At 39.7% G+C, this 22,618-nt stretch overlaps 1 protein-coding gene across 1 annotated transcript in view; it reads left to right on the top strand.

Annotated features, from left to right (window-relative positions):
* GABRB1 (gamma-aminobutyric acid type A receptor subunit beta1) overlaps positions 1–22,618 on the top strand; it is a 362,575-nt gene extending 339,957 nt beyond the window's left edge. Inside the window, exon 9 of the mRNA XM_023638141.2 lies at positions 11,042–22,618. Coding sequence (XP_023493909.1) covers positions 11,042–11,386 — 345 coding nt within the window. The 3' untranslated portion in view covers positions 11,387–22,618. The remainder of the gene's footprint in view (positions 1–11,041) is intronic.

Below are 22,618 nucleotides of genomic sequence, written 5' to 3'. Positions count from 1 at the left end.
AATGGTTGCATGGGCAGTCTGTGATCAGAGACTGATTCAAAATCATTCTAAGTCAGGGCGCACACCAGTGGAATCTGCCAAAGATTCATACCAAAAGTGCAGTTGCAACCCCAACTGTCAAGAAATAGAATTTTTCCCCTCTGAATCAGATATTAATGCTGTAATCTGTGCTCTTTCCTCCCATATCGTATTCTCAGTGGTGAGTCATAGACACTTTCAAACATCTATACTTTCCGACAACTTTTTAAATGTAAATCAGCTCTGTACTGTGATTAATTCCAGTATACAAAATACGTGTGAAGACAGGCATCATAAAGGTAAACAGCTCTCTCCTAAGTCCAGCTTGGAACAGCTCAATAACCTATGTTAGCCTTTGAGACTGGGCCGGCTCCCACATCACTACCTCACCCTCAAGCCAACTGGGACACTGCCCTCAGCCTTTGATGAAACTTTAACCATTCTGAGTTAGCATCTTGGATTCTGCAGAAATCCAGGCAAGACCTTTGATTTCTAATGATAGCTTGTGTTAACAGTTCATGAACCTCTTTAGCCTTCAAGCCCCTGCCCAAATCTGGCTTGGTCCACATTTTGTTCTCTAGTCTTGGTTTAATCTGGTTAACCTCCAGTCTTCAGCAGTCTTATTTTCCTTTCCGAGAATCTCAAAATCTCTCTCTCTCTCTGTCTCCCTCTCTCTCTTTCATTTTCTCTCTGGCTTCGAGAGTCCATTTTCTTTTACTCCCAAACAGCTAGGATTCTTTTGTGAATGAGAAAGAAATTGGACTTAACTGGCTTAAGAAAAGAAAGGGGCTGGGAGGGTTTGGCCCACACAACTGAAAGGTTCAGGCATGGTTCTAGTTTCACATGTGGCCATATACAGATGTTCAAACAGTATCATCAGAAAGCATCTCTTTTCATCTCTTAATTATGCTTTCTGTTATATTAGCTTTAATTTCAGTAAACTTTTCGCTCATGATGGTCCCAAAGCTCCAAGTTTATAGTGTCAGAGCTCTCTACAACCCTAGCACAAAAATATTCTCTTATACCCAATAGTCCCAACAGAAAAAAAGTCAGGATGCAGTCTTTTTGGACCAACTTTAGTCATATCCTCATGGAGAAATCACTCCCTCTGAGCAGGAAGATAGAAAACACTAAACGCCCACCTCTGGGTCATGTGCCTGTCCCCAGAGCCTAGAAGATGCAATCAGCCCACTTCAACCACACGCACCAAAGGAATGTCAGGCCAGTGTTGTCAGAGGAAGGTTGAATGGAATCAGAAAGGTCAAACCAATAGGCATCCACTACAGCCTGTCTCAGACTCTTTGCCTAAAGGAAAATATCTTGACTTCTTAAGATGGGATCCAAGAACCGCTGTGATCTCCTTCCGCTTTCCTTTCCTGCCTCATACTCCCTCTCCCCTTCACCAACACACTCTTTGCTTGAGAATTAAAACTCACAGCTTTACCAAATTACCATGTTTTCACTCTTTGGAACCTTTGTTTGGCTTGTTCCCCAGAACTCACCTCTTGACTGATGCCTTCCCTTGCTCCTCAGGCTGTTGGTGCTCCTCCTGGAGCTTTCCACAGCACTCTATGCTTACCTTTATTTTTTTTTAATTTTACAAATATTTAATGAGTTCATTCTATACGAATACTCTATGTATTGGAGATATAGCCAGCGATTAAGAAAACAAAAGCTTACACTTGGATGGGAGAGACAGACAGTGAACATCACACACAAATACATCACACACAAACAATGAACGTCACACACAAATACACGTAGAATGCCAGGCAATAATAAATGCTAAAGAATAATAAAGTAGGCCTGAAATGAAGATAGCGTATCTTCCTTCTTTGGTGTTGCAATGCCTATCCCAGAGGCTAGCACAAATCAGGCACTTAAATGACTTTTAAAATAATAAAGGAACTAATGAATTAATTACAAAACCAAACAGACATGCTCTTAGAATTCATGTGTGATTGGGAACTTTTTTCCTATTATATTCCTATTGTTACAAAAACAAATTTTTAAAGCATTTCCCAAATTGAGAACTGTTTGAAACCTCTCAAAATTAAATTATATATATAATAAACATTTTCTAAAGGTGGACATTTATTTAACTAGGAACAGTCAGTGGTAACAATATATGCGTGTTATTAATAGATTGTTTTCAACCTGTGTTGATACTTTGTGACCCTAACATATCTTTTCTCAGCAATTCCCTTCCCTTGAAATCCCTGTATTAGAATATAAGGAGATTGATAACTCCGCTCTGCCTTTAACTCATAATCTTCTCCAGTCGGGAGGAATAAAGTGTAGAAGTCCAGTGATTGTCTTGGGAGACGTTGGCTAATGCGGTAAGAAGATTCTACCTAACGTGATATAGTAACAAGGACCTATCCACTTAGGTGTAGTATTCCACAAGCCCCAAGACATTCACACACATATCAACATCACACATCCTAAGTATCTCCTTTTCAGCTATGGGGAAAGCAATCATTACTCTGGCCATAATCACTCTTTTCTATACTTGAAGAGCAAAACATTACTGATGACATTTCGGATGAATATTTTAAGGAGATTCACTGAAGATGAATCTGAAAAATTCCTTTATTTGCATCATTCAGAATTGAATGAATTTTCTGGTTATAATACATTTTATATTTAACTGTAAAAAGCACTCATCTCAAATGTCGAGATGCCCTAAGCAATCAGTGTTTTGTCCATGTAAAAAATGCCCCAATTTATAAAAGTTTCTATTTTCTTGTTTCCATCATTCTCTGCTCAAAGTTCAATAAATTCCCACTAACATCAACTTAAGAAATTATTCCCTAACCTTAATGTCATGTATTTCTCAGGCTTGAACTGTGCATATTGGAATTAATTCTCAGTTTTCTGAAAATAAGGTAACTGCTTTATGGATTTTCTATCCGCCATGACTTCAACTAAAGGCCAGGTACACAAGAACCAACCCTTGGAATGCATGTACAAATGTAGACTGGGAAAACCTTAGTCTAGAAAGAAAAAGGCTCAAACCTGTATTTTTAACAAGTTTACTAATTGATTTGGATGCACAGTAATGTCTGAGAACCCAACCCTAGAGATTCCAGCCGTTCAGCATCTTTGGCCATTAAAACTCAAACAGAGATCAGAGAGATAGCTCCAAGTCTGAGTTTTCTCATTCTGCAGACATTTACTCAGTCCCTCCTTAGGACTATCTCGGGCTGGGTTCTGGAAGAGCAAGGGGGCTATACAGCGAGGAAGAACAAGAGTAACAAAAAAACAGCTGCCCTCCTGGAGCTTCCATTTCATTTGAGGTCATTGACAAATGTGTAAACAAATGCATGACATGATGGTGGATGATGAAAATTATGGTGAAGAAAGTGGTGAGAATCTAGCCAGGTAACAATCTGGGCAAGAGCATTCTAGGAGAGAGGAATAGCAAGTGAAAATGCCCTGAGGACTTAGGAACATGGAGGGACCAACGAAAGGCTGGTGTGGCTGGAGCAGAGAGTTCAAGGGGCAGGTTGGTAGGAAGTATGGGCAGGGGTGCATGCAGGAGCCAAATCACATGGTGCTTTGTGGATTCGGATGAGAAATTTGGATTTTATTCTATGTCTTGAGAAGTAGCTAGAAGATTTAAACAGAGGAGACATGGTCTGTTTTACATTTTAAAAGGATCTCTCCAGCTGCCATGTAAGGAAAAGACTACAGGGCTGCATTCCCGGAAAAAACACCAGTTATGTGGCCAAAGGTGATGGTGGGGAGAAGTGGTCAGAGTCAGGATGTATTTGAAATTAGAGCCATTAGGACCTGGTCATTCATTGGATGGGAGAATGAGGGAAAGAAAGGAATCCAGGATACATTTATCAACATGAGTAATGTCCTGGAAAATTGCCAATTGTTTCATTTTATCTTTGTCTTTTTCCTTCTCTATTTTCTGAATAATATAATATGTATTTGTTTAGATTTATTTGGGCTTATACTTAACCTTCTATTGCTTCTAGAAATGGTATTTAAGTTTCCACTTCTGCCACTAGTAGGCGGGACACGCAAAGAGACATGCAAATCATCTCCAGTGAAGAAGTCTCCCATCCTCCGTCCCCTCCCCCCAGCAAAAAAAAAAGGGATTCAGGAATTTGAGGCCAAGGGATTGAGGTTTGGCAGCCCTGATGAGAGCTGATGACTGACAGCAACATCACAAATGTGGCATGTTATGTGAGCGGGATAGGCAGATGGAGGATGTGGCTGTGTGGCTCTCTACAGGTGAAGGCAGCCATTCGCACTGAACAGCTCCATTAAGGACACTATAGGCTTCTGGAAGGCAGCTCATTCTGCAGCCAGCATCACTTCACTTGGCTTCCTACTCTACTTCAGAACTACTCAGTAAATATGAATCTAACTGAATTGGCTAGCAAGAAGGAAATAACTTTCTGTTTGCAAAGTAGATTGAGCCCCGAGGTATTTCTCAACAGGGCTTTAAAACTGCCACTGAAAACAAGATTATATTTATTCCAATTACACTGAAATGAGTTCTGCTATATTTACATATTGAAAATATCCAGGACAGTTAAATTCAGTGAGTGGCAGCATTTTTCACAGCCTAAGGTACTGTTTGAGAATGTTGAGGGCAGAGAGCAGGAGAGGGTGAGTGGGCTGGAAACGGGGGGGAGAAAGGCTAAACCCAGGCTAGAAAGTGACTGTGCACATTTGCTTAGGGTCCCTACCAAGGGAAGAAATACAGCCATCACATCAGTGTTTTCTGGACGTCAGTCACCCTCAAGACTTTTGCATTCCCCTTTGCATCAGTCAGAGTTCTCCAGAGAAATGGAACCGATAGAAGCAAAACCAACACATATACAAAAAGAGATTTGTTTTAAGGAATTGGCTCATGTGATGGTGAAGAATGGCAAGTCCAAAATCTGTAGCGCAAGCTGGAAACTCAGGTGAAATTTCTATGTTACAGTCTTGAGGCAGAACTTCTTCTCCAGAAAACTTCAATTTCTGCTCTTAAGACTTTTAAGTGATAGGATGAGGCACCTATATCATCAAATGGAATCTCCTTTAATTACAGTAACTGATTGAAAATGACAGTCACATCTACAAAATACCTTCCTGGCAACACCCACACTAGTGCTTAGTGAAACAACTGAGCACCACACACTTGCCAAGTTGACACATAAAATTAACCATCATGCCTTTTTACCACCTGTACTATCATTCATTCATTCATTCAATAGATAGCTATTGAATACTCTTATATACCAAGCACTTTTCTCAGTTTGGGAGAATCAGCAGTGAATAAGACAAAGCCCCTGCTACGTTTTCAGTGGGCCACTCAGGAGGAGGGACAAGTTGAAGAAGAGAGAAAACCAAGAGTGCTGCTCTGGCCATTTTAAGATTAAGATGCCTTTGAACATTCATGTATACGCTGTCTTTATAAGGTCCAGGAGAAAAAGGAAATGTGAATTACTTTGATTTTTTTCACTCATAATAGTGAAATAGAAGGATAAGTATAATGTTACGAAAAACATGCACAAAATCACCATTTAGCATGCTGGTTATATTTTTCTAAATACATTGAAAACAATATATACAGCTCTTTTGTTTTCTCCTTAATGCTACTCAAGTTTTAAAAATTCATTTGATGGGGTAAGAGGATATTATCTGTCTTCCTCAATAAAAATCTAAGTGCCAGGGCTGGCCCCGTGGCCAAGTGGTTAAGTTCGCGCGCTCCACTGCAAGCGGCCCAGTGTTTCGTCAGTTCGAATCCTGGGTGCGGACATGGCACTGCTCATCAAGCCACGCTGAGGCAGCGTCCCACATGCCACAACTAGAAGGACCCACAACTAAGAATATGCAAATATGTACCTGGGGGCTTTGGGGAGAAAAAGGAAAAAAAATAAAATCTTTAAAAAAAAAATGTAAGTGCCAATAGTTTAAGAACCGTGTCTGTTTTGCTCACTACTATCATCCCAGGACGGTTGTGTCCTCAGAATTTGAAAACAAGATATTGTGACGGATAAGCACTGCCTGCAGGAAGGAAGGAGAAGGTTCACCAGCCAGAAGCTGGATTGTCTCTCCCCATCTCAGGTCTCTATACAGGGAAATCCCAGGCTTTTCTTTATATGTGAGCCCTTCCAAGATTCGCCTTAGGTGAGCAGGCCTCAGGGAGATCTCAGGAGGGAAGATGAGCGAAAGGCTCAGCAGGTAAGGAGAAGGTGGTTCTCAAGGTCACAAGAGAGCAATCTTCAAAAAGGTTGCTGGAAAGAGAACTAATAACCTGAGTTTGAAAGAGGGCACAGTATTTGTCCGGTAAAACATTAAAACTTAATAGTAATTGTATTGAAGCCTTAACAGTAATTGTATTCATTTCCTCTCAGTTTAGGTTCAATATGCTCTAAACTTAAAAAAAAAAAAAAAATCAGTGATGTTGGTTTGAGGAATATGTGGTTAATATAACGCAGTCATTTTCCCCAACATTAGATAGACTTAGCTCCCCAACCACTGGAACCACCAAACAATTGCAGGCCTGCCCCACCAATGCAGCAGGTTCAACAGACACATACCTAACTGGATTGCACCTTCTCTGGAAGCAGATCAGAGGGAGAGAAAAATCCAGAAGGCCCAGAGCCAAGTATGCCTGCCTCCTTCTTCCAAATGTACCAATCAGACAGGTTACTGGGGAGCAGTGAAAGAGGAGAAAGAAAAGAAGCTGGAAGTGTTCCTCTGGTAGCTTGTCTCCTGGGGATTGGAGTGGAAAGTCCCTTCCATTATGGCAACATGAGGAGTGGGGAATGATTATCCCACTGGACAGTTATTTCAACATCAGCAGTGCTTCAGGAAATCTGTTAGTCTGTGTCTGCCCTAGAAATCCAGTGTGTTGACATTTTCATTTGCCTCACTTCCTTTTGCTTCAAGGTTTTAAAATCTTTGATGTCTGGATCGTGTCCAATTCAGATGTTGATATTTCTAGACAACGTCTGACCATTGCAGAAGTTGAAACAATGCACAACACGGCTCCTTGCTGCTTCTGAAGATGTGAAAAACTGATGGCCACTACTCCATGGATATTATTTTTGGAAAGCTGTGCCAGCTGTGGATATAAGGATACCTTGGGTGTCCCTATATGGTTGAGGTGAAGGGAAAGGCACTCTTCTCCGAGGAGAAGGAGTTAGGGCGGAGCCAATCAGAAACTTGCCAATGTTAGCAGTGGCGAGGCTACCACACATCCACCTTACTGGGCAGCAAAAAGCTTGGAGGGTGGTGGATGAAGTCTCACACCTCAGAAGAAATGCTGGAGCACGCCGTCACATACACACACACTCTCTCTTTCTCTCTCTCTCTCTCAGAGTCTATAAGACCAACTTTTAGGACAAGTCCTAGGCTGTTTAGAAGAAAGACTGGAGATGGGCAAGAACTGTTATGTGACATTTCTTCAATTTTCCTAATAAAGGACATGGTAATTTTGATTTAACTCTGCAGTAGTGAAATCAGATTTCATGGGTCGTTGCAGAATTGGATTCGTTATTTTATATGTCAGACCACTTAAAGCTATGATTTCTAGCTCAATGACAGAACATTTTGAGGGATTTGCACAAACTAATAAACCTCATGCAATTTACAAGTGCATTTGAGTCTGCACCAAGGTTAACCAAAACATCTTAATAAAACGTACCTTATTTGCCATGACTTCTGTGACTTCTGTTTAATGAGGAGCATCTGCATGCTTCACTGGCAGATCCTAAATTCTAGCAACTTGTTTACTTAGAGAGATTTCATAATAATGCAACTTAATGATGCATACAGTATAGCTCAAGTGATTCAGTTTTACAAGTATTTTTTTAGTATGCTATGTCCTCTGCCTGGAATATTCTCCATAATGACTGTCAAAAATTGGAAACAAACCCTTGAGATTATTTAGAGAAAAGTTTTCATATATAGATGAAGAAACTGAGTTAATAATAAAACCAGGGTGAGAATATAGTTTTCAACTCCCAATCCTTTGTTCTGTCCTCTACTCATCCTTTAAGACCCACTGCAAGCAGCACCTCCTTCATGAAGCCTTCATGACCCCCAATGATTTATCACTTTTATGAACCTCTAATCATGGTCTATACTGTACCGTTTAGCATTTTGTTAAAAACTCCTGTCACTCCCAAAATTATGTCTTATCCTTGTATCTCTAAGCAGATTATTATATCAGGGACAAAATCCATGTTTTATGATTCTCTTGACTGGAACACCACAGTACCTAGCAAAATCATGTGCACCACCTTGTCATCTAATGTATTTTTCTGTTTTCTAATGAATTTAACACTTTGTTCTTTGCCACTTCAATGCTACCATCCTCTGTAATAATGTAAACTTTCATATGCATGATCTTTTAAACAGTAAACTTACTCTATTATATACACACACACACACACATCCTTGACACCTAGCACTGTATCTGGCACCTAATAAGCACTCAATAAATATTTGTTGAAAAAGAGAGAGAGAGAGAGGAAGTTCCTGAGGTTACCATGATCAGGGAAGGTACACAGGCACACAGAGGAAGTAGGATTTAAATTGAGCCTTGAAAAAAAAATATTGATTAACATGCAAAGAAGAGGGAAAATTATATTTGAGACCAAGAGTATACTGTGTTTTAATCCTAAATTGGGCACTTATCTTTGTTTAATCTTATGCAATTTACTTAAGCTTTCTGAGCCTCCATTTCCCCATCTGCTGAACTAGGATAATATATATTTCACAAGGTTGTTATGAGAAATAACTGAAATAATTTACACCGTAGGATTCAATAAATAGTAGTTATTAACAACAACAAAAATTAATAATAACTCCCAGAATAAAGAAGCCAGTAGATGTGCCAGTGAGAGCATAATGAGTAGCTCAGTTAGACTAGAGCAAAATGCTTCACAGGGGGAAATGATGATAGATGAGACTGGAGAGAGAGAGTCGCCAGATTCAGTCAACGCTTCTCTCTCCAGTTAACTTGACGCTTAAAGCTATCAATTGCATCACTAAATCCACTGTGGATGTGGTGAAAGCTAAGGACTATGAAGTGGTGATTTCTCAGAAAAAGCACATGAGCGTTGAATCAAATAGGACATGGGTTGTAATGTCAGGTCTGGCACTTCCTATGGGAGTAAACTTGAGGACTTTGTTATTGTATTACTCAAGTAATATAGACAAAGCATCCACCATAATGCTAGGCACATGGCAGACACTCAATAAATCTTAGTCCTCTCTCCGTAATGTACCAGCATCACATCCGCCCTCTGTACTGTTCTTCCTCTCTTTTTTGTCTTTGCCTTCTCTTATGCTCTTCTCCTTCTCTTTCTTAGTCACCTGGTTCTTTTGACTGGCTACTTATACCTTGGGCGTTCCACAAGTGCTTATGGAGATTAATCTCTTTCAAAAGCATTTATGGAACACTTACTGTAAGTCAGGCAGTATGCTAATAACGCTAGATTTAAACACAGCTGCCTGGGCTGCCCTTGGAAGAAATGTCAAACTCATTTACATGAATGAGCCAGGTCCCCTCCAGGTAAATCAGTTTGCAAAGTACACCGGCTTGAAGTTAAACAATGCCACATTGGGGGCCGGCCCCATGGCTCAGCGGTTAAGTTCCCATGTTCTGCTCGGTGGCTGGAATTCACGGGTTTGGATCCAGGTGTGGACATGGCACCGTTTGGTAAGTCATGCTGTGGCAGGCGTCCCACATATAAAGTAGTGGAAGATGGGCACGGATGTTAGCTTAGGGCCAGTCTTCTTCAGCAAAAAGAGGATTGACAGCAGATGTCAGCTCAAAGCTAATCTTACTCAAAAAAAAAAATAAAAAACAAAAAAACAATGCCACATTGTAAGCCGAATGTGCTCACATTTTCTGTAGTTCCAGAAGTCGGTCTGTGGGCATAGCATAGAGAAGAATCAGGAAATCTGGAATAGGTTATCACTGGAATGGCAGGAAGCAGCAGTGAACAATGGTGAAGATGCAAAAGTCAGAGTATAGCCAGGCATATCCTTTTGATTCATGAATCCCACTTATGGAAATTTAGCCTGAGGAAATATTTGTGGATATGCACAAAGATTTAGCTAAAAGATATTCCTTGCAAGCTTGTTTATATAATAGTACAAAAGTAAAGCAAGCCTTAACATCTAACAATAGATTAATTCAATTATGGTTTATCGATATAAGCTATTAATAAATGATATCAAAGAGGATTATTTACTAACGTGAAAAGATGACCAGGCTATACTATTAACTGACAAAAGCAGATTGCAAAGCAAAATACACTGCGTGAGCCTGTGTTTGTAAGTATATATGAATAGAAAATAGAGTGGAAGGCAAGGAAGATGTTACAAATAATGGATTCTGAAGGTGAGATTACGAATTTTTATTTTTTATTTTTCGTTTCCTGTTTGTTTCTGGTCTTAAATGTTCCATGTACCACTTTTATGACAAGAAAAATGTCATACATATACATATATGGCATTTTTTCTTGTTACAAAATATGTGTATATATATATGGACGTGAATTATGTATACATATGGATTCCATAAGTGGTAGTTATTAACAAAAATAATATGTAATATATATATAGTCTACACACAAAACACCACTGCACACACACACATACATACATACACATACTAGTGTTTTGTGAATGGAGAGAAATGATGGATGGATAGATAAAAGGTTAGATAAATAGATTAGATGGATTGATAGATTAGATCGCCGATTGATACATGATAGAAAGTAGATTAGATAGTAGACTAGATAGATGATAGACGATAGATTAAAAGAGAGATGATAGCAGATTAGATAGATGATGGATAGATAGTAGATTAGAAAGATGATAGATAGATAAATAGAGAGAGAAAGAGAGTAATCTCCAAGTCCTGGAGGCATGTAGAGCCAGATGCCTAGCGAGACAGTGTTTAATGAGCCCCATGCAGTGTGATGAGTTACACGTTAACGAAAACAAGTGAATGTCCTGGCAGTTGTGTCTGAGCCTGTCTCTTTTCCGTCAGGTCGACCCCCACGGCAACATTCTCCTCAGCACCCTGGAAATCAGGAACGAGACGAGCGGCTCGGAAGTGCTCACGGGCATGACTGACCCCAAGGCCCCCATGTACTCGTACGACAGCGCCAGCATCCAGTACCGGAAGCCTCTGAGCAGCCGCGAGGCATACGGGCGCGCGCTGGACCGGCACGGCGCGCACAGCAAGGGGCGCATCCGCAGGCGCGCCTCGCAGCTCAAAGTCAAAATCCCCGACTTGACTGATGTGAATTCCATAGACAAGTGGTCCCGAATGTTTTTCCCTATCACCTTTTCTCTTTTTAACGTCGTTTATTGGCTTTACTATGTTCACTAAGGTCTGTCCTAATGGTTCATAAACGGCTACTTTCCTCTTCTCATGATTTGTAACCCCCCAGGTCCCCAGCAGCGATCCTGCTGTGTTTTTTGAGGTAAGAGATTCAGTCATCCAATTGGTTTTAGGTCTTGCATATCAATTTTATTACTGCACCATGTTTACTTCAAAAAAACAAAAACACTATTTTTTTCCAGTCTACTGTGGTCCAGGTTATCGGCTCTTTCAGAGCTCTATTAATTGCCATGTTTACAAACACACACACACAGACACACACACACAAAGAGAAGTTAGATAGGTAGATCTTTAGCAGTCCTTCCTAGTTGCCCTGGATTTTAGTGATTTATTTTTCTCATGAGAATGAAAAGGGGACCTATCTCTCTGTGTGCACTGCTTCCTGGTAAACCGTAACAATCTCATGCTGCCAAAAAAACAACACAATTTCCAGGATCTCAGAAGACAAAACAAAGCCATTGACAAGTTACAGATTTCCAGGAAGAAGGGAAAACAAAAAGAAGCCTAGAAAAGGAGGACTCCCGTCCACCCTCAAGTTCCCCTAACTCCCTGGTAGGCGGGGTCTCAGCTCTGTGGAAGAGGCGAGAGAGACTGGCACGCGCTGATCCAGATTACACAAACTGAATCTGCCATCTTCACCTCACCAGTAAGCTAGAAATTCTGAAAAATGCTCCTTTTTCAGACTCCCGGGCAGATTTAAAATTAACATTAGAATCCAACCTGGTGGCCACTGAGAACATTGTTCTTTTCTTGTTGAGAATAGGAATTTGGGGGGCAATGACCATTTTTGTAATTACTTCTTTCAAATGAACAGCCCTGAACTTGCTTATTAGCCTGGAATCACTTGCCACTGTGCCATGAAGCCATGTCATCACATTTCCTTGGTTCCTACTCCAGAGAGATTGAGGAAAGGGGGGTGGGGGACGTGGGCTTCAAAGAAGAGGGTGGTGAGCAATTTTTGCTTGAGAAAAATATTGCCCTTTCCATGAGGAAGGCAAGATTTATGTGCTGTGAAAAGGGTGCCTGGGCAGTTACCTGAACTGCCAAATCTTAAATCAAATAGTATATATTTCTTAGCCTTCCAGACAGCAGTATCTAATGGTGACAGCTAGTTGTACAGGCCTCAGCTAGCACTTTATGGCTGTGCTCTCTGAGCTCTGCGTTCCAAAATATGAAACGAATGCTTCAGGACATGCATGCACACCCATGTTGTTATCATTCTCCTCCAAGGCCAGATTTCTATTTAAAAAAAACCTTCAAAACAGCAAAACCACAGATAGCAACAATGAAGACAAAAATCACTGGGCCTTCAAACATTTATACCAGCCCCCAAAGTACAGACCCTGCCTACACTCATCAATCGCTGTCATTACTGCTCTGCCTTATCTCTGCTCATGGATTACGTTGGTCATGGTCATCATAGAAGAGCAGCCTTCTGAGCCCAACACACAACTCTAAACATGTCCAACTAGCTACAGTTGAGATTTCCATTTTGTGTCATTAAGCCTCATTGGTTTTTTTCAGCCTACGTATCTAAGAATTCTATATGTTCATTTGCAAGGTTGAGCGAAAGCCTAAGTTGACCAACCAGTGATAGAGGTGACTTGGGACCTGATCCTTGGATGTGAAATAAGGGTTGAGGTAATAATAGGGATGACTGCCTCATTTGATGATCTGGCTTTCTCTCCAAGGCTGTGATGAGGGCCTGTGTTTACAATAGCATGAGCTGCTAGGAATGATTGTCTTAATTGGAGAGATAAGGCTGAATTCCTGCTGATGAGCCCAAGGAAAGAGAGTTATGATATATTCTTTTAGAAAGCAAGAAGAAAAAAGAACCCTAAAATAAATGAATGCTTATGCTATAGATAATATACGTTAGTAAGAATATAAAAACTCTGCTTTACCTGGAAAAATCATCTCAAGGTTTCATAAGAAATTACTAGGGTATGGAGACCAAATTTTCATTTAGTTTTTCAGTTGTATAATCACAGTTCCCTGGTCACAGAAGTCTCCAGCCTCTAGCGATAAAGTGATCCATTTTGAAACTCTGATTAATTCCTTGGCAGGGTGAGATGCTTTGCCGTCATAAAATGCCCAAATAGCATGGAATGTGGCCATACCCATGATTGTAAGGTTAATATTACCAGTGACCACTCAGGAACCACTGTCTAGCCATTTATTTTAAATACAGGAAGGGAGACTTTTGGCTGATACCTCGCAGGAATGAATCGTTCTGATGTCAAAGCTCTTTAAAAAGCTTTTAAGAGTGAGTGCTAAATCAGAAAGTAAGTATCTGTAATCCATGTTCCTTAACAAAATTTCTCTTTATTTATCTGTTTAGATTATTCTACTTGGAAAAGATTGAGGTAATTTATATTTTTATTATTATTTTTATCTTGCCTTAAAAGTTGAAGAATCTGATGCTTGTAGTTTTAGACGTAAAGCATCTCCGAGGAAAAAAAAGGACATTTTTAATTCTTATATCTTAACCTTTGTAAAATGTAAAATTGGTAAGCCTGAATCTACCATCAGGCACAAAATAGTGTGACTGTATGACTTTTTGCATGGAGAGGGTCACAGCCACCATTATGCAAATCCTGTTAAATAGTTCTGATTTTAGAGGCAATGGCAGCCAGAAAAATGGAAATGTTACCATATTTCTGGTTAATAACCTCTGTCCCCACTCCCTTCTCCTGGACACCTCCTAGCCAAATCCTCCCCTCTTTGTCCCCACCCCCCTCCTTCCAGGCTGACCAGTGCATGGAAAAAAAATCTTTCTTTTCTGCCTCCTCCCTTGTCTTGCCCAAAATGATGTACGTAAAACATAACAGTTGTTAGACATTCTTAAGTGCCCCCAAACTGCCCCATTCCTGAAAGATTCAGATCATTACATTATGGAGGGTTACTATTTAACTATTATTGAGTTGTTTTCTTTTTGCCATGAAAATAGCCATAATCTCCTATATTACTGCAGTGGCAGCAGAGGCTGAAAAATCGCATGGACTCGCTCTCTTATGCCACAGTCATGTCCAGGGGCCCCCATGTTCACAGTTCATAAACTGTGACATAAACTGTGTCATGGACTTAACCTCCGTAGATGCCGCAGAAATCCATCTTTCATTTAACAGTGATGACTACTCACTCATTCCTTCCATTCATGTTCCTTGGCTTAACATATCAGGGGTAACATGTACATTACACTTACCAGCTTTGTGAGGCAAAGAACCAGGTAAAGACATATCTTTGGCTTGAATTATCCATGATTATTGCCTCCTTCCTCCACATTGCCAAATAGAAACAGCAGACTGGTTGGTAATTCTGCTGACTAAATGATATGTGTTTTCACATATACCATCTTTATTGTGCTTTACAATCAATGAAAGATCTTGAAAATGCAAAGAGAAAATGTGGTGCAGAGAATAAAGTTTGGTTTATGGATCCAAGGATAGGCTTTCCTTAAACAAACATTATGTACAATACACAGAAATATTGACTAAATTCCATCTTTCTAAAATCAATGACTACTTTATAAATATTCATTTAAGAAAGAGCTCAATTAAAATTTGTCAAGTTAAACAAAAAAGATATATTTATAATGCTAGAAGGAAACAATCTCCAAGATTTCTTATATGGACAATTTTGAATAGTATCTTACCAAAGGGTGATGTACCACAATTTTTTTTCCTAAACAAAGTGTAATTATATATCCCAGGAGGGAGGAAAAAGGAACGTGAAAGCATTTGTTCATGCTGGTCCAATCAGAAGTTACTGGGATGAGGACAGAAAAACAAACAAAAATATCTCAGTTTCATGAAAGCAAACTAAATACAAAGGTAAACTTGTTAAGAGAATGTAGAATATTGTGTAAACTTCCTTGTAAATTTTGTACATAGCTCATTGAACTGTTCCCTGTTATGTGGTGGTCCTCAACTTTGGGTGGATGTTTGAAAACTCTGAGCATTGTAAATAATGTAAGCTTATAAGGCACTTGCTTTTATTCATAAAGTGAAATGACTAGTGATTTGGGCCCAAACCAGAATCTTTTTAGGTCTTGCTCTTTTTCTGCCATTTTGTGTATGCAGTTGTGTAACTCTGCCAGGTGTCTGTGATCCCTGCCTCACGCCCAACCCCACTGAAAGGGACAGTAGCTGCCAAGAAGGCTGCACAGTTGTGGGGCTCAGGAACAGCGCACCAGCAGAGACAGGAACTGTAGCGAGCTGCTCCTGGAATTGTGTCATGAAAAGTAGAGGTGTTTTTATCAGTCATTCGTGGCTATTCATATATTCAGATACTGAATTGTCCATGCTGTTGAGGGGGTCAGGAATGGAAGAGATGATCAAAATCCACAGGTAACACAAAGCTTCATTTACACCAATAGCTATAGCTTCTACATTTTTTCCTTTCACAGTGTTTCCCAGAACTTCCAATAAAAAATAGAAGTAGATGGATGGGTTTGATCAGGGTAAACAAACAGTCAAATGTCCAAATGATGGGAAGAAGAAAAGGAAGAGATAGGAAATGACATTGATAACACCAACTGGCTGATTCATCCCTGAAAGATCCAGAGGTAACCATGTCACTATTTTTAAAAGATAAAGAGAAATATTGGTAAAAGTGGACTGGGAATTAAAACAAGTATTTTTCAACAGGGGGTCAGGATATGTTTGATATTTCCTAAACTTAAAAGAGAATTAACTCTTCTAAAATATGTTTCTCCCAAGTCCTAGTGTTCTTGAAAAACTCCTCAGAATGGTGGGATATTACGCCACAAGATGTGTTTCCATGAAAACTGGCAGTCCCAGAGAGGGTGATGGTGTCTACAGAAATTCAGGATATCCAAACAAGCAGGGACATAGCTTGGCTGCTTAGTAATATTTTACAGTGAACAATGGCTTTCTTGGAGATAAGAGCTTAGTAAGGCCGGGCTTTTTGTGCCAGGAGAGTGCAGGGAGCCGACCTTGTGAGACATTTTGGCTCTAAAATGTGCCAACTAGGGTCCACCATTAATTGAATAAGATAAATGCCCTATTGGAACTAATCAGGTCAGTCAACTTCTAGGTCCAGAACACATTGTGCTTTTATTTTAATCATGCTTTTTCTAGATAACAGAAATCAGCTAAATTGACAGAAAACTTAACTGTTAGAGGCTGCAACTTCATAAGCAAACATTTGAAAACAAATCCTTTTTAATGGAAGAATTGCAAACCAGAAAACACAAAGTTCCTGGAAGGATAAGCATAAAGAGTTTAGAGTTTGTTTTCACTTCTCCCCGAATTTCCGTATTTAAACTGAAGAGGTGTAACTGTTGTTTGTTTTGTTTTTCCTAATTAAAAAAGTCCTTGGTAAATCAGTGGACTCACAACCATTCCTCATTGGCCCCTAGATACCTTGCACATCCTGGAGTAACCAGCACTCATGGCAAAGGCTTCAGCAGGAACTCAATGTGGGAAAAGTAGGTGTATTTCTTTTGAACCAGTTGGGAAAGCAAAGCATTCTCATGAGTGACTCTACCTGCATTTCCTGTCCTATAGACAATAGAAAAATAAATCAATAAAAGAGAGGCCAAATAACATTATGCATTTGCCTTAGGTACACAGGGTTACAGATTCACTAGCTTAAAACAGCCCCAATTGAAAGCCAAAGGATAAATAAAAGCAATCAGTTTTGCTACCTGGCTGGCTTCTACTTCTCCCTGAGCTTCCTTTTGAAGAGAAACAGGGAAGAGGGGACGTTTTCCAGTATAATTTTTTATAGGTGAAAATTATCAAAATATGATCTGTGTGTGCATTTTGCAGCTTTGGCTGTGTAAAATAGCTGACCTCTCTTGTGTTCCTTCCTTTCCAGCACCACATACGATCCTGCCTCATGCCTTAACCCAATGAAATCACTTCATCTATTTTTCCACTTTCTCATTTCCAAACTTCATAAGATATCTTGCCCATGAATAGGTGAAAACTTCAGCTTCTTTGGACCTATACTGCATATCTTCAACTGAATCCACAAAAACAAGGAATCTTAATAATTTCCCCAAATCCCTACTCCTATTGCCCTTAAAAGGCCTTTGGAGGTAGTTTGTATAAATCACAGTAGCCTCCTCTGAAGTGCCTTGGATTATTTTTCTTTCCTGCTCTCCTGTCCCTTATGTAAAGAGTACATGTGTTTACATAAACATTCTCTCTGCCAGCCTAATTCAAAATAAAGTGGAAATAAAAAGCATTAGCTCAAACCTAGGAAAACTTACACTCTCTACACCAAAGTTTGATGATAAGACCATCTCCTTACGTTATAATGTAGATGTAATACTGTGAGTTCACATTGCATCAATTCTTTTTCATCAAACTTGTTTATTCATGCCCTCTTTCAGTCTTAATTATAAACCATTTAAAAATCTATTATTATTCCTCTCAGAATGGCTTGTCATTCATGTAGCACATCACTAGTTACAGACTGTCCTCTAGGAACTGGATCCACTTCATCCTTTCTGTATCTGACTCCTATTATGGATTTCCACTTCTATGCATCATCACCCTACCTACTGCCCTCAGCCTTCTAGCGGACGTTACATATGGTTAGTAATTGGACAAGTCTTAGTACAAACTGTCTAAATTGCCCCTATAAAATACGTAGATATCTTTCTCCTCCAGACAGCATTTCTATAGACTTGGAAAACAAAGAGTTCTAAAGCCAAGCAATGTGCAGCCTAACCCTACAAAGTTAATAATAAACGAGCTGCATGGTGGGGAGAGGAAAATTATGGTGGACAGAAGACACCGTGGAGTTAGGATTACATGACATGGCTCTTATGCTGTCTCCAGCCCTGCCCAGTTGTGTGACTTTGGACCACCAGATGACCTCCAAGTTCCCTTCCAGAACTAAATTTTAAAAGGAATTTTAGAAAGGTGTATTTGTATGGGAGATTACAAAGATACAGGGGCACCATGTCCTCTGCTAACATAGCCACACAAATTTAGTAATATTCCCTGTTGCATGTCTTTGAGAGTAAAGCCATCGGAGTAAGCCATGTGGTGTCAAGTGAATTGAATTCAATACCTGTTCATATTCCTTTAAAAAATATAGAGAACATACAGTTAAATCTGCAGACAAGTGTAAAAAAAATTATTTTACGATTTTAGTAATGGTCTTTACTACAATATTTCCCTGTAAGAGCACTGGAGAGTCTCAGAGAACAGAAAACAATGTGGTGTCTATCTGCAGATCTCTGGAAGATGCAGATCCCTTAGACCATTCTGTTAATTCAGTCAGGAAAAGCCACGAAACACCCCTCTTGAGTGGAAAAGCCACCTTCGAGGCAGCATCAGAGCAGAAAAGCTGTTGCAGTGTCCGTCAGTAGTCCTCCCCACTCCTGGACTCCATCACTGTCTTGTGTTCTGGAAGTGGAGTCGCAGATAGGCTTGAGCTCTCAGGCAAGAGGCAGCCTCCTATCTAGTTGGAAAAGATTCCAGGTCTTTAGGACCTCTGTTATCCGTTCTCCCAGCCCACTTCCTCCAGCTCCTTCCTTCTGCCACTTAAACTGGTTAAATCTGCCAAATGTTTTAGGCACAGCCATGAAAAAACTGCAAGATTACTTATTAACATTTCTAACTATTCATATTTCTAAAGCATGCATCCTCCCCATTCCAATCTCTGAACATGATCCCCAATGCGATTCCTGCACACAGATGTTCTTAACATTTTTCCTTTTTTAAAAGACACCTTCCAACTCTAAATTCTCATGATTCTCGAGAGCCCCCTGACCATTCACAATTGTTAGAAGAGTGCCTAGGAATTTCTCCCTCCCATCATAGGCCAATCTATGAATAGGGCTGCCTTTTTTTAACAAAGTGAGCCAAATGTTCTGCCCCTCAACCTCATACAACCTACCAAAAACTATTGTTCCAACCTTCTGATGAGCAGGTGTACTCATCACTCCTCTTAAAGTAGGGAGTTAATAGTTTCCTTTTTCTGGTTTCCCATCCTTTTTACCTAGAGATAGTTTCATATTTAATGTCATCTTTTTAAAGACAGAGGAAGCAATCCTAAGTCTTTAAATTCTCACCAAGTTGAGAATAATACTTACAATATGTATATCAATTAGGATTCATTCAGATCTAAGTAACAAAAGATGCAACTGAAAGTAACCTTAACAATCAAAATGTTATTCTCTCGTATAACAGTAGGTTCAGAAGTAGGGTGGCTACTGGGTTAATTATTTCAATAGCACGATGATGTCATCCAGGACCCCCTCCCTTCCATAACCAGTTCTTCCTAACTCTTCACGTTCTCAGCACCCATTGTGGTTGCAAACTGGCTACACTCATGCACACATACCACCTGGCAGAAGAAAGGAAAGTCCTGCCTTGGGTCTCTTTTTAAGAGCAACAAAACTCCCCTAGCAGTCTTCTCTTTTGTCCCATCGGCCAGGGTTGGATTACATATCCATTCCTGAACCAGTCACTGAGAAGAGGAATGGAATTGTCATGACTGGCTTACAACATTGACCCTCCCCCCACCCCAGAGCTGCCCAATAACTGAAGAAAAAGAGGGAGGATATGTGAACAAAAAGAAGGAAACATGGCTTTTGGAGAGACACCCAAGAATGACTGTCACACATGGATGTAAGGCAGGAAACACTTCCCACACATAATTTCACGATTTGATCTTCACTACAACCCCATGAAGTTATGATGACAATACCAATATTTGGAAATCGAGGCTCAAATAGGTTAATGATTTACCCAAGATCTGATAACTAGTTAGTGATAGAGTTAGTATTCAACCTGAGCTTTTCTTGGCTCCAAAGGGAAAGCTTTTTCCACTCGACTACACTGCCTAGATTTAATCCTTTTTACCTTGATGATCTAGGTTTCAGGTAGTTCAAAGATGAGTGGAGAGTAGGAGGAAAGAGAAGAATTTCCACCCGCAACAGCTAGTTACTACGTCCAGTAACCACTCCTGTTCTTTTTTACCCCTCTTCTCCACCCTCCCCATCTCCTACACAAAAGCCTTTCATTTTTCTCACAAGGGAAGGTGTAGAAGGAATAGCTTGTGCAACAACCGAATAGCCTGAAGTGTGCCCCAGTTCTTTCTGGATAACATTATTGATAGGGGACCATAAGCCCTAGTTTGCCCAAGACAGTCCCAGTGTGTAATTATCAATAGAGCCACCTTTTGCTCTCAAAACCGTCCATTGAGATAATAAATTACGTAGTCACACTAATTATGGCATCTCATAATTCCCATACCTACAGGATATGGGAAATATCAATAAGTTAATATTAACATCTTGGAGAAAATATATGTCTTGGCTCCCTATGGAATCATTTATTAAGTGTGACCTCAGTCTTTTCCACCACTCAGGCTCACTTATTTCTTATGGTTCCCCTTACTCAACCTCAAGCCAGCTCATCCTCAGGCCTTTCCTACCCTGCCACTGCAACAGCCACACATCATCCCTGAAGGTTCTCGTTGCTGTACTTGAAATTTTACATTTTATTTCTGCTGCCCAGATTTTCCTCTTCCTAGCCCTTCCCAATGGTGAATTAGGAATCAGGCCAATATCATCCAAAAAGCCATCCATGAGCAACTTTTGTTCATTCTGTTCACTCTCCTGCTAGCACTGCCTCAATTCCTATGACCATTTTGTCCAATAGTAATAGTTATTTCATTTTTGTATTTTCCAGCAGTTTCGCAAACAGATATTTTGCCTCTCTAAATAAAGAGTAAGATCTTTAAGGGTAAACGCCCCATTTTCTGATTCTCTTGTATTGCCCAAAGCATCCCTTGTTCTGTCCATGGTAGTGAGTCTGTAAATGCTGATTAAATGACCTACATTGGTAAATGAAGCAATTGAGAAACACATTTCCGTAACAGGCAATACTTCAGGATTACAGATAATATCTTGTGAGGCAGGTGCTCCCAGAAAACCTCTCCCAAGTTATTTTAGTCCCGTAGAGCCTATGTCTACAACCTTTAAGTGGATTTAAAAAATGCAAATTTACAGTTGAACCCAGGTTGGGGTCTGTGCAAAGTGGTCGTTGAGATTTTTTTTCCTTTGCTCATAGCTAAACAGACTGAATCCTAATACCATCATTCTAGATTCCACCAGTTCTGGCAGAATTGAACTTTCCATGGTAGTTACTACTGCTTTTCCTTTATGGAAAAACGAAGTTTTTCATTTAAGTTTTATTTTTCCCATTTACCCACCTTTGCCTTACTAAAAGCCTTTTGAATCTAGGTTCTGTGGGATGTTTATTCTTGAAGGTGGGACTGCACTGCATATTCAGGACACTCCAATGTGAATTCTCAGAGAATACTCCCAGAGAGTATTGCATCCAAATTTCATTTCTGCCAAGAAATAAATAGAAAGTTTAGAACTATCTAAGGGGTATGGGCAGTTCTTGACATTCACCACTGTTCCTCTAGACTGCATAAAATAGATGTACAGAGAAATACCTTTTCTGCCCCCCTCATTTCAATTGTTAACTTTCCTCTTCTCCTGTTATGTATATTATTTACATACTTGCATAAAAGAATTATATCATTTGCAAGCCTTACCTCAGAGTGGCAGCCAGCCACCCGTTTTACTAGACAACATATTTTTCTACTTGATACTCCCGCAAATACTTTGAATTGCAGTGTATCTGCTTTTTCTTTATTTAAGCTAATCAACGCATGTTAATCTGTTTCTTACGTCTTTTTGAAATACTCACTGGATAAAGCTTGAAATATTTTATATTTTGCAACAGTGCCCCTGACACATTTTTAGGGAAGCCAATTGATTATTCCAATCACCACAGTGTCATGAAAAACAGAATTATATATCCAAGTGATATTTCATATTCAGAACATCCACTACTCTTCTAAGTAGGGAATGCTCGTGACTCGATATGCATATATTTCTTGACTGTGTTGCTCAACTCCTTACTTTAGAGGGGCCAATACCCTCTTGATAAAAACTATCATGTGGCATTATTACAAAGTCAAGATTGCATGAGGTTTTTGGAAATTCCAAATGATATGTTTACAAGGACCAAAAATTTTTTGACATCTTTAAATAAGCTTTTTATTTTTGACCACCAGGCAGCATTTTGTGCCATTGTGATAGGAACCTAATGGCTAATGTGAAATAATGTTGTTGTGTCATTTAAATGGTTAAGAAATGTAAATTGGAAACTTTAATATTGTTTAAGTATAAATAAAACTGTTTTTGAGAGAAATGCA

The sequence above is a fragment of the Equus caballus genome, chromosome 3, assembly GCF_041296265.1.
Source record: "Equus caballus isolate H_3958 breed thoroughbred chromosome 3, TB-T2T, whole genome shotgun sequence".
NCBI classification, from domain to species: domain Eukaryota; kingdom Metazoa; phylum Chordata; class Mammalia; order Perissodactyla; family Equidae; genus Equus; species Equus caballus.
This window is presented reverse-complemented; position numbering and strand designations above follow the sequence as displayed.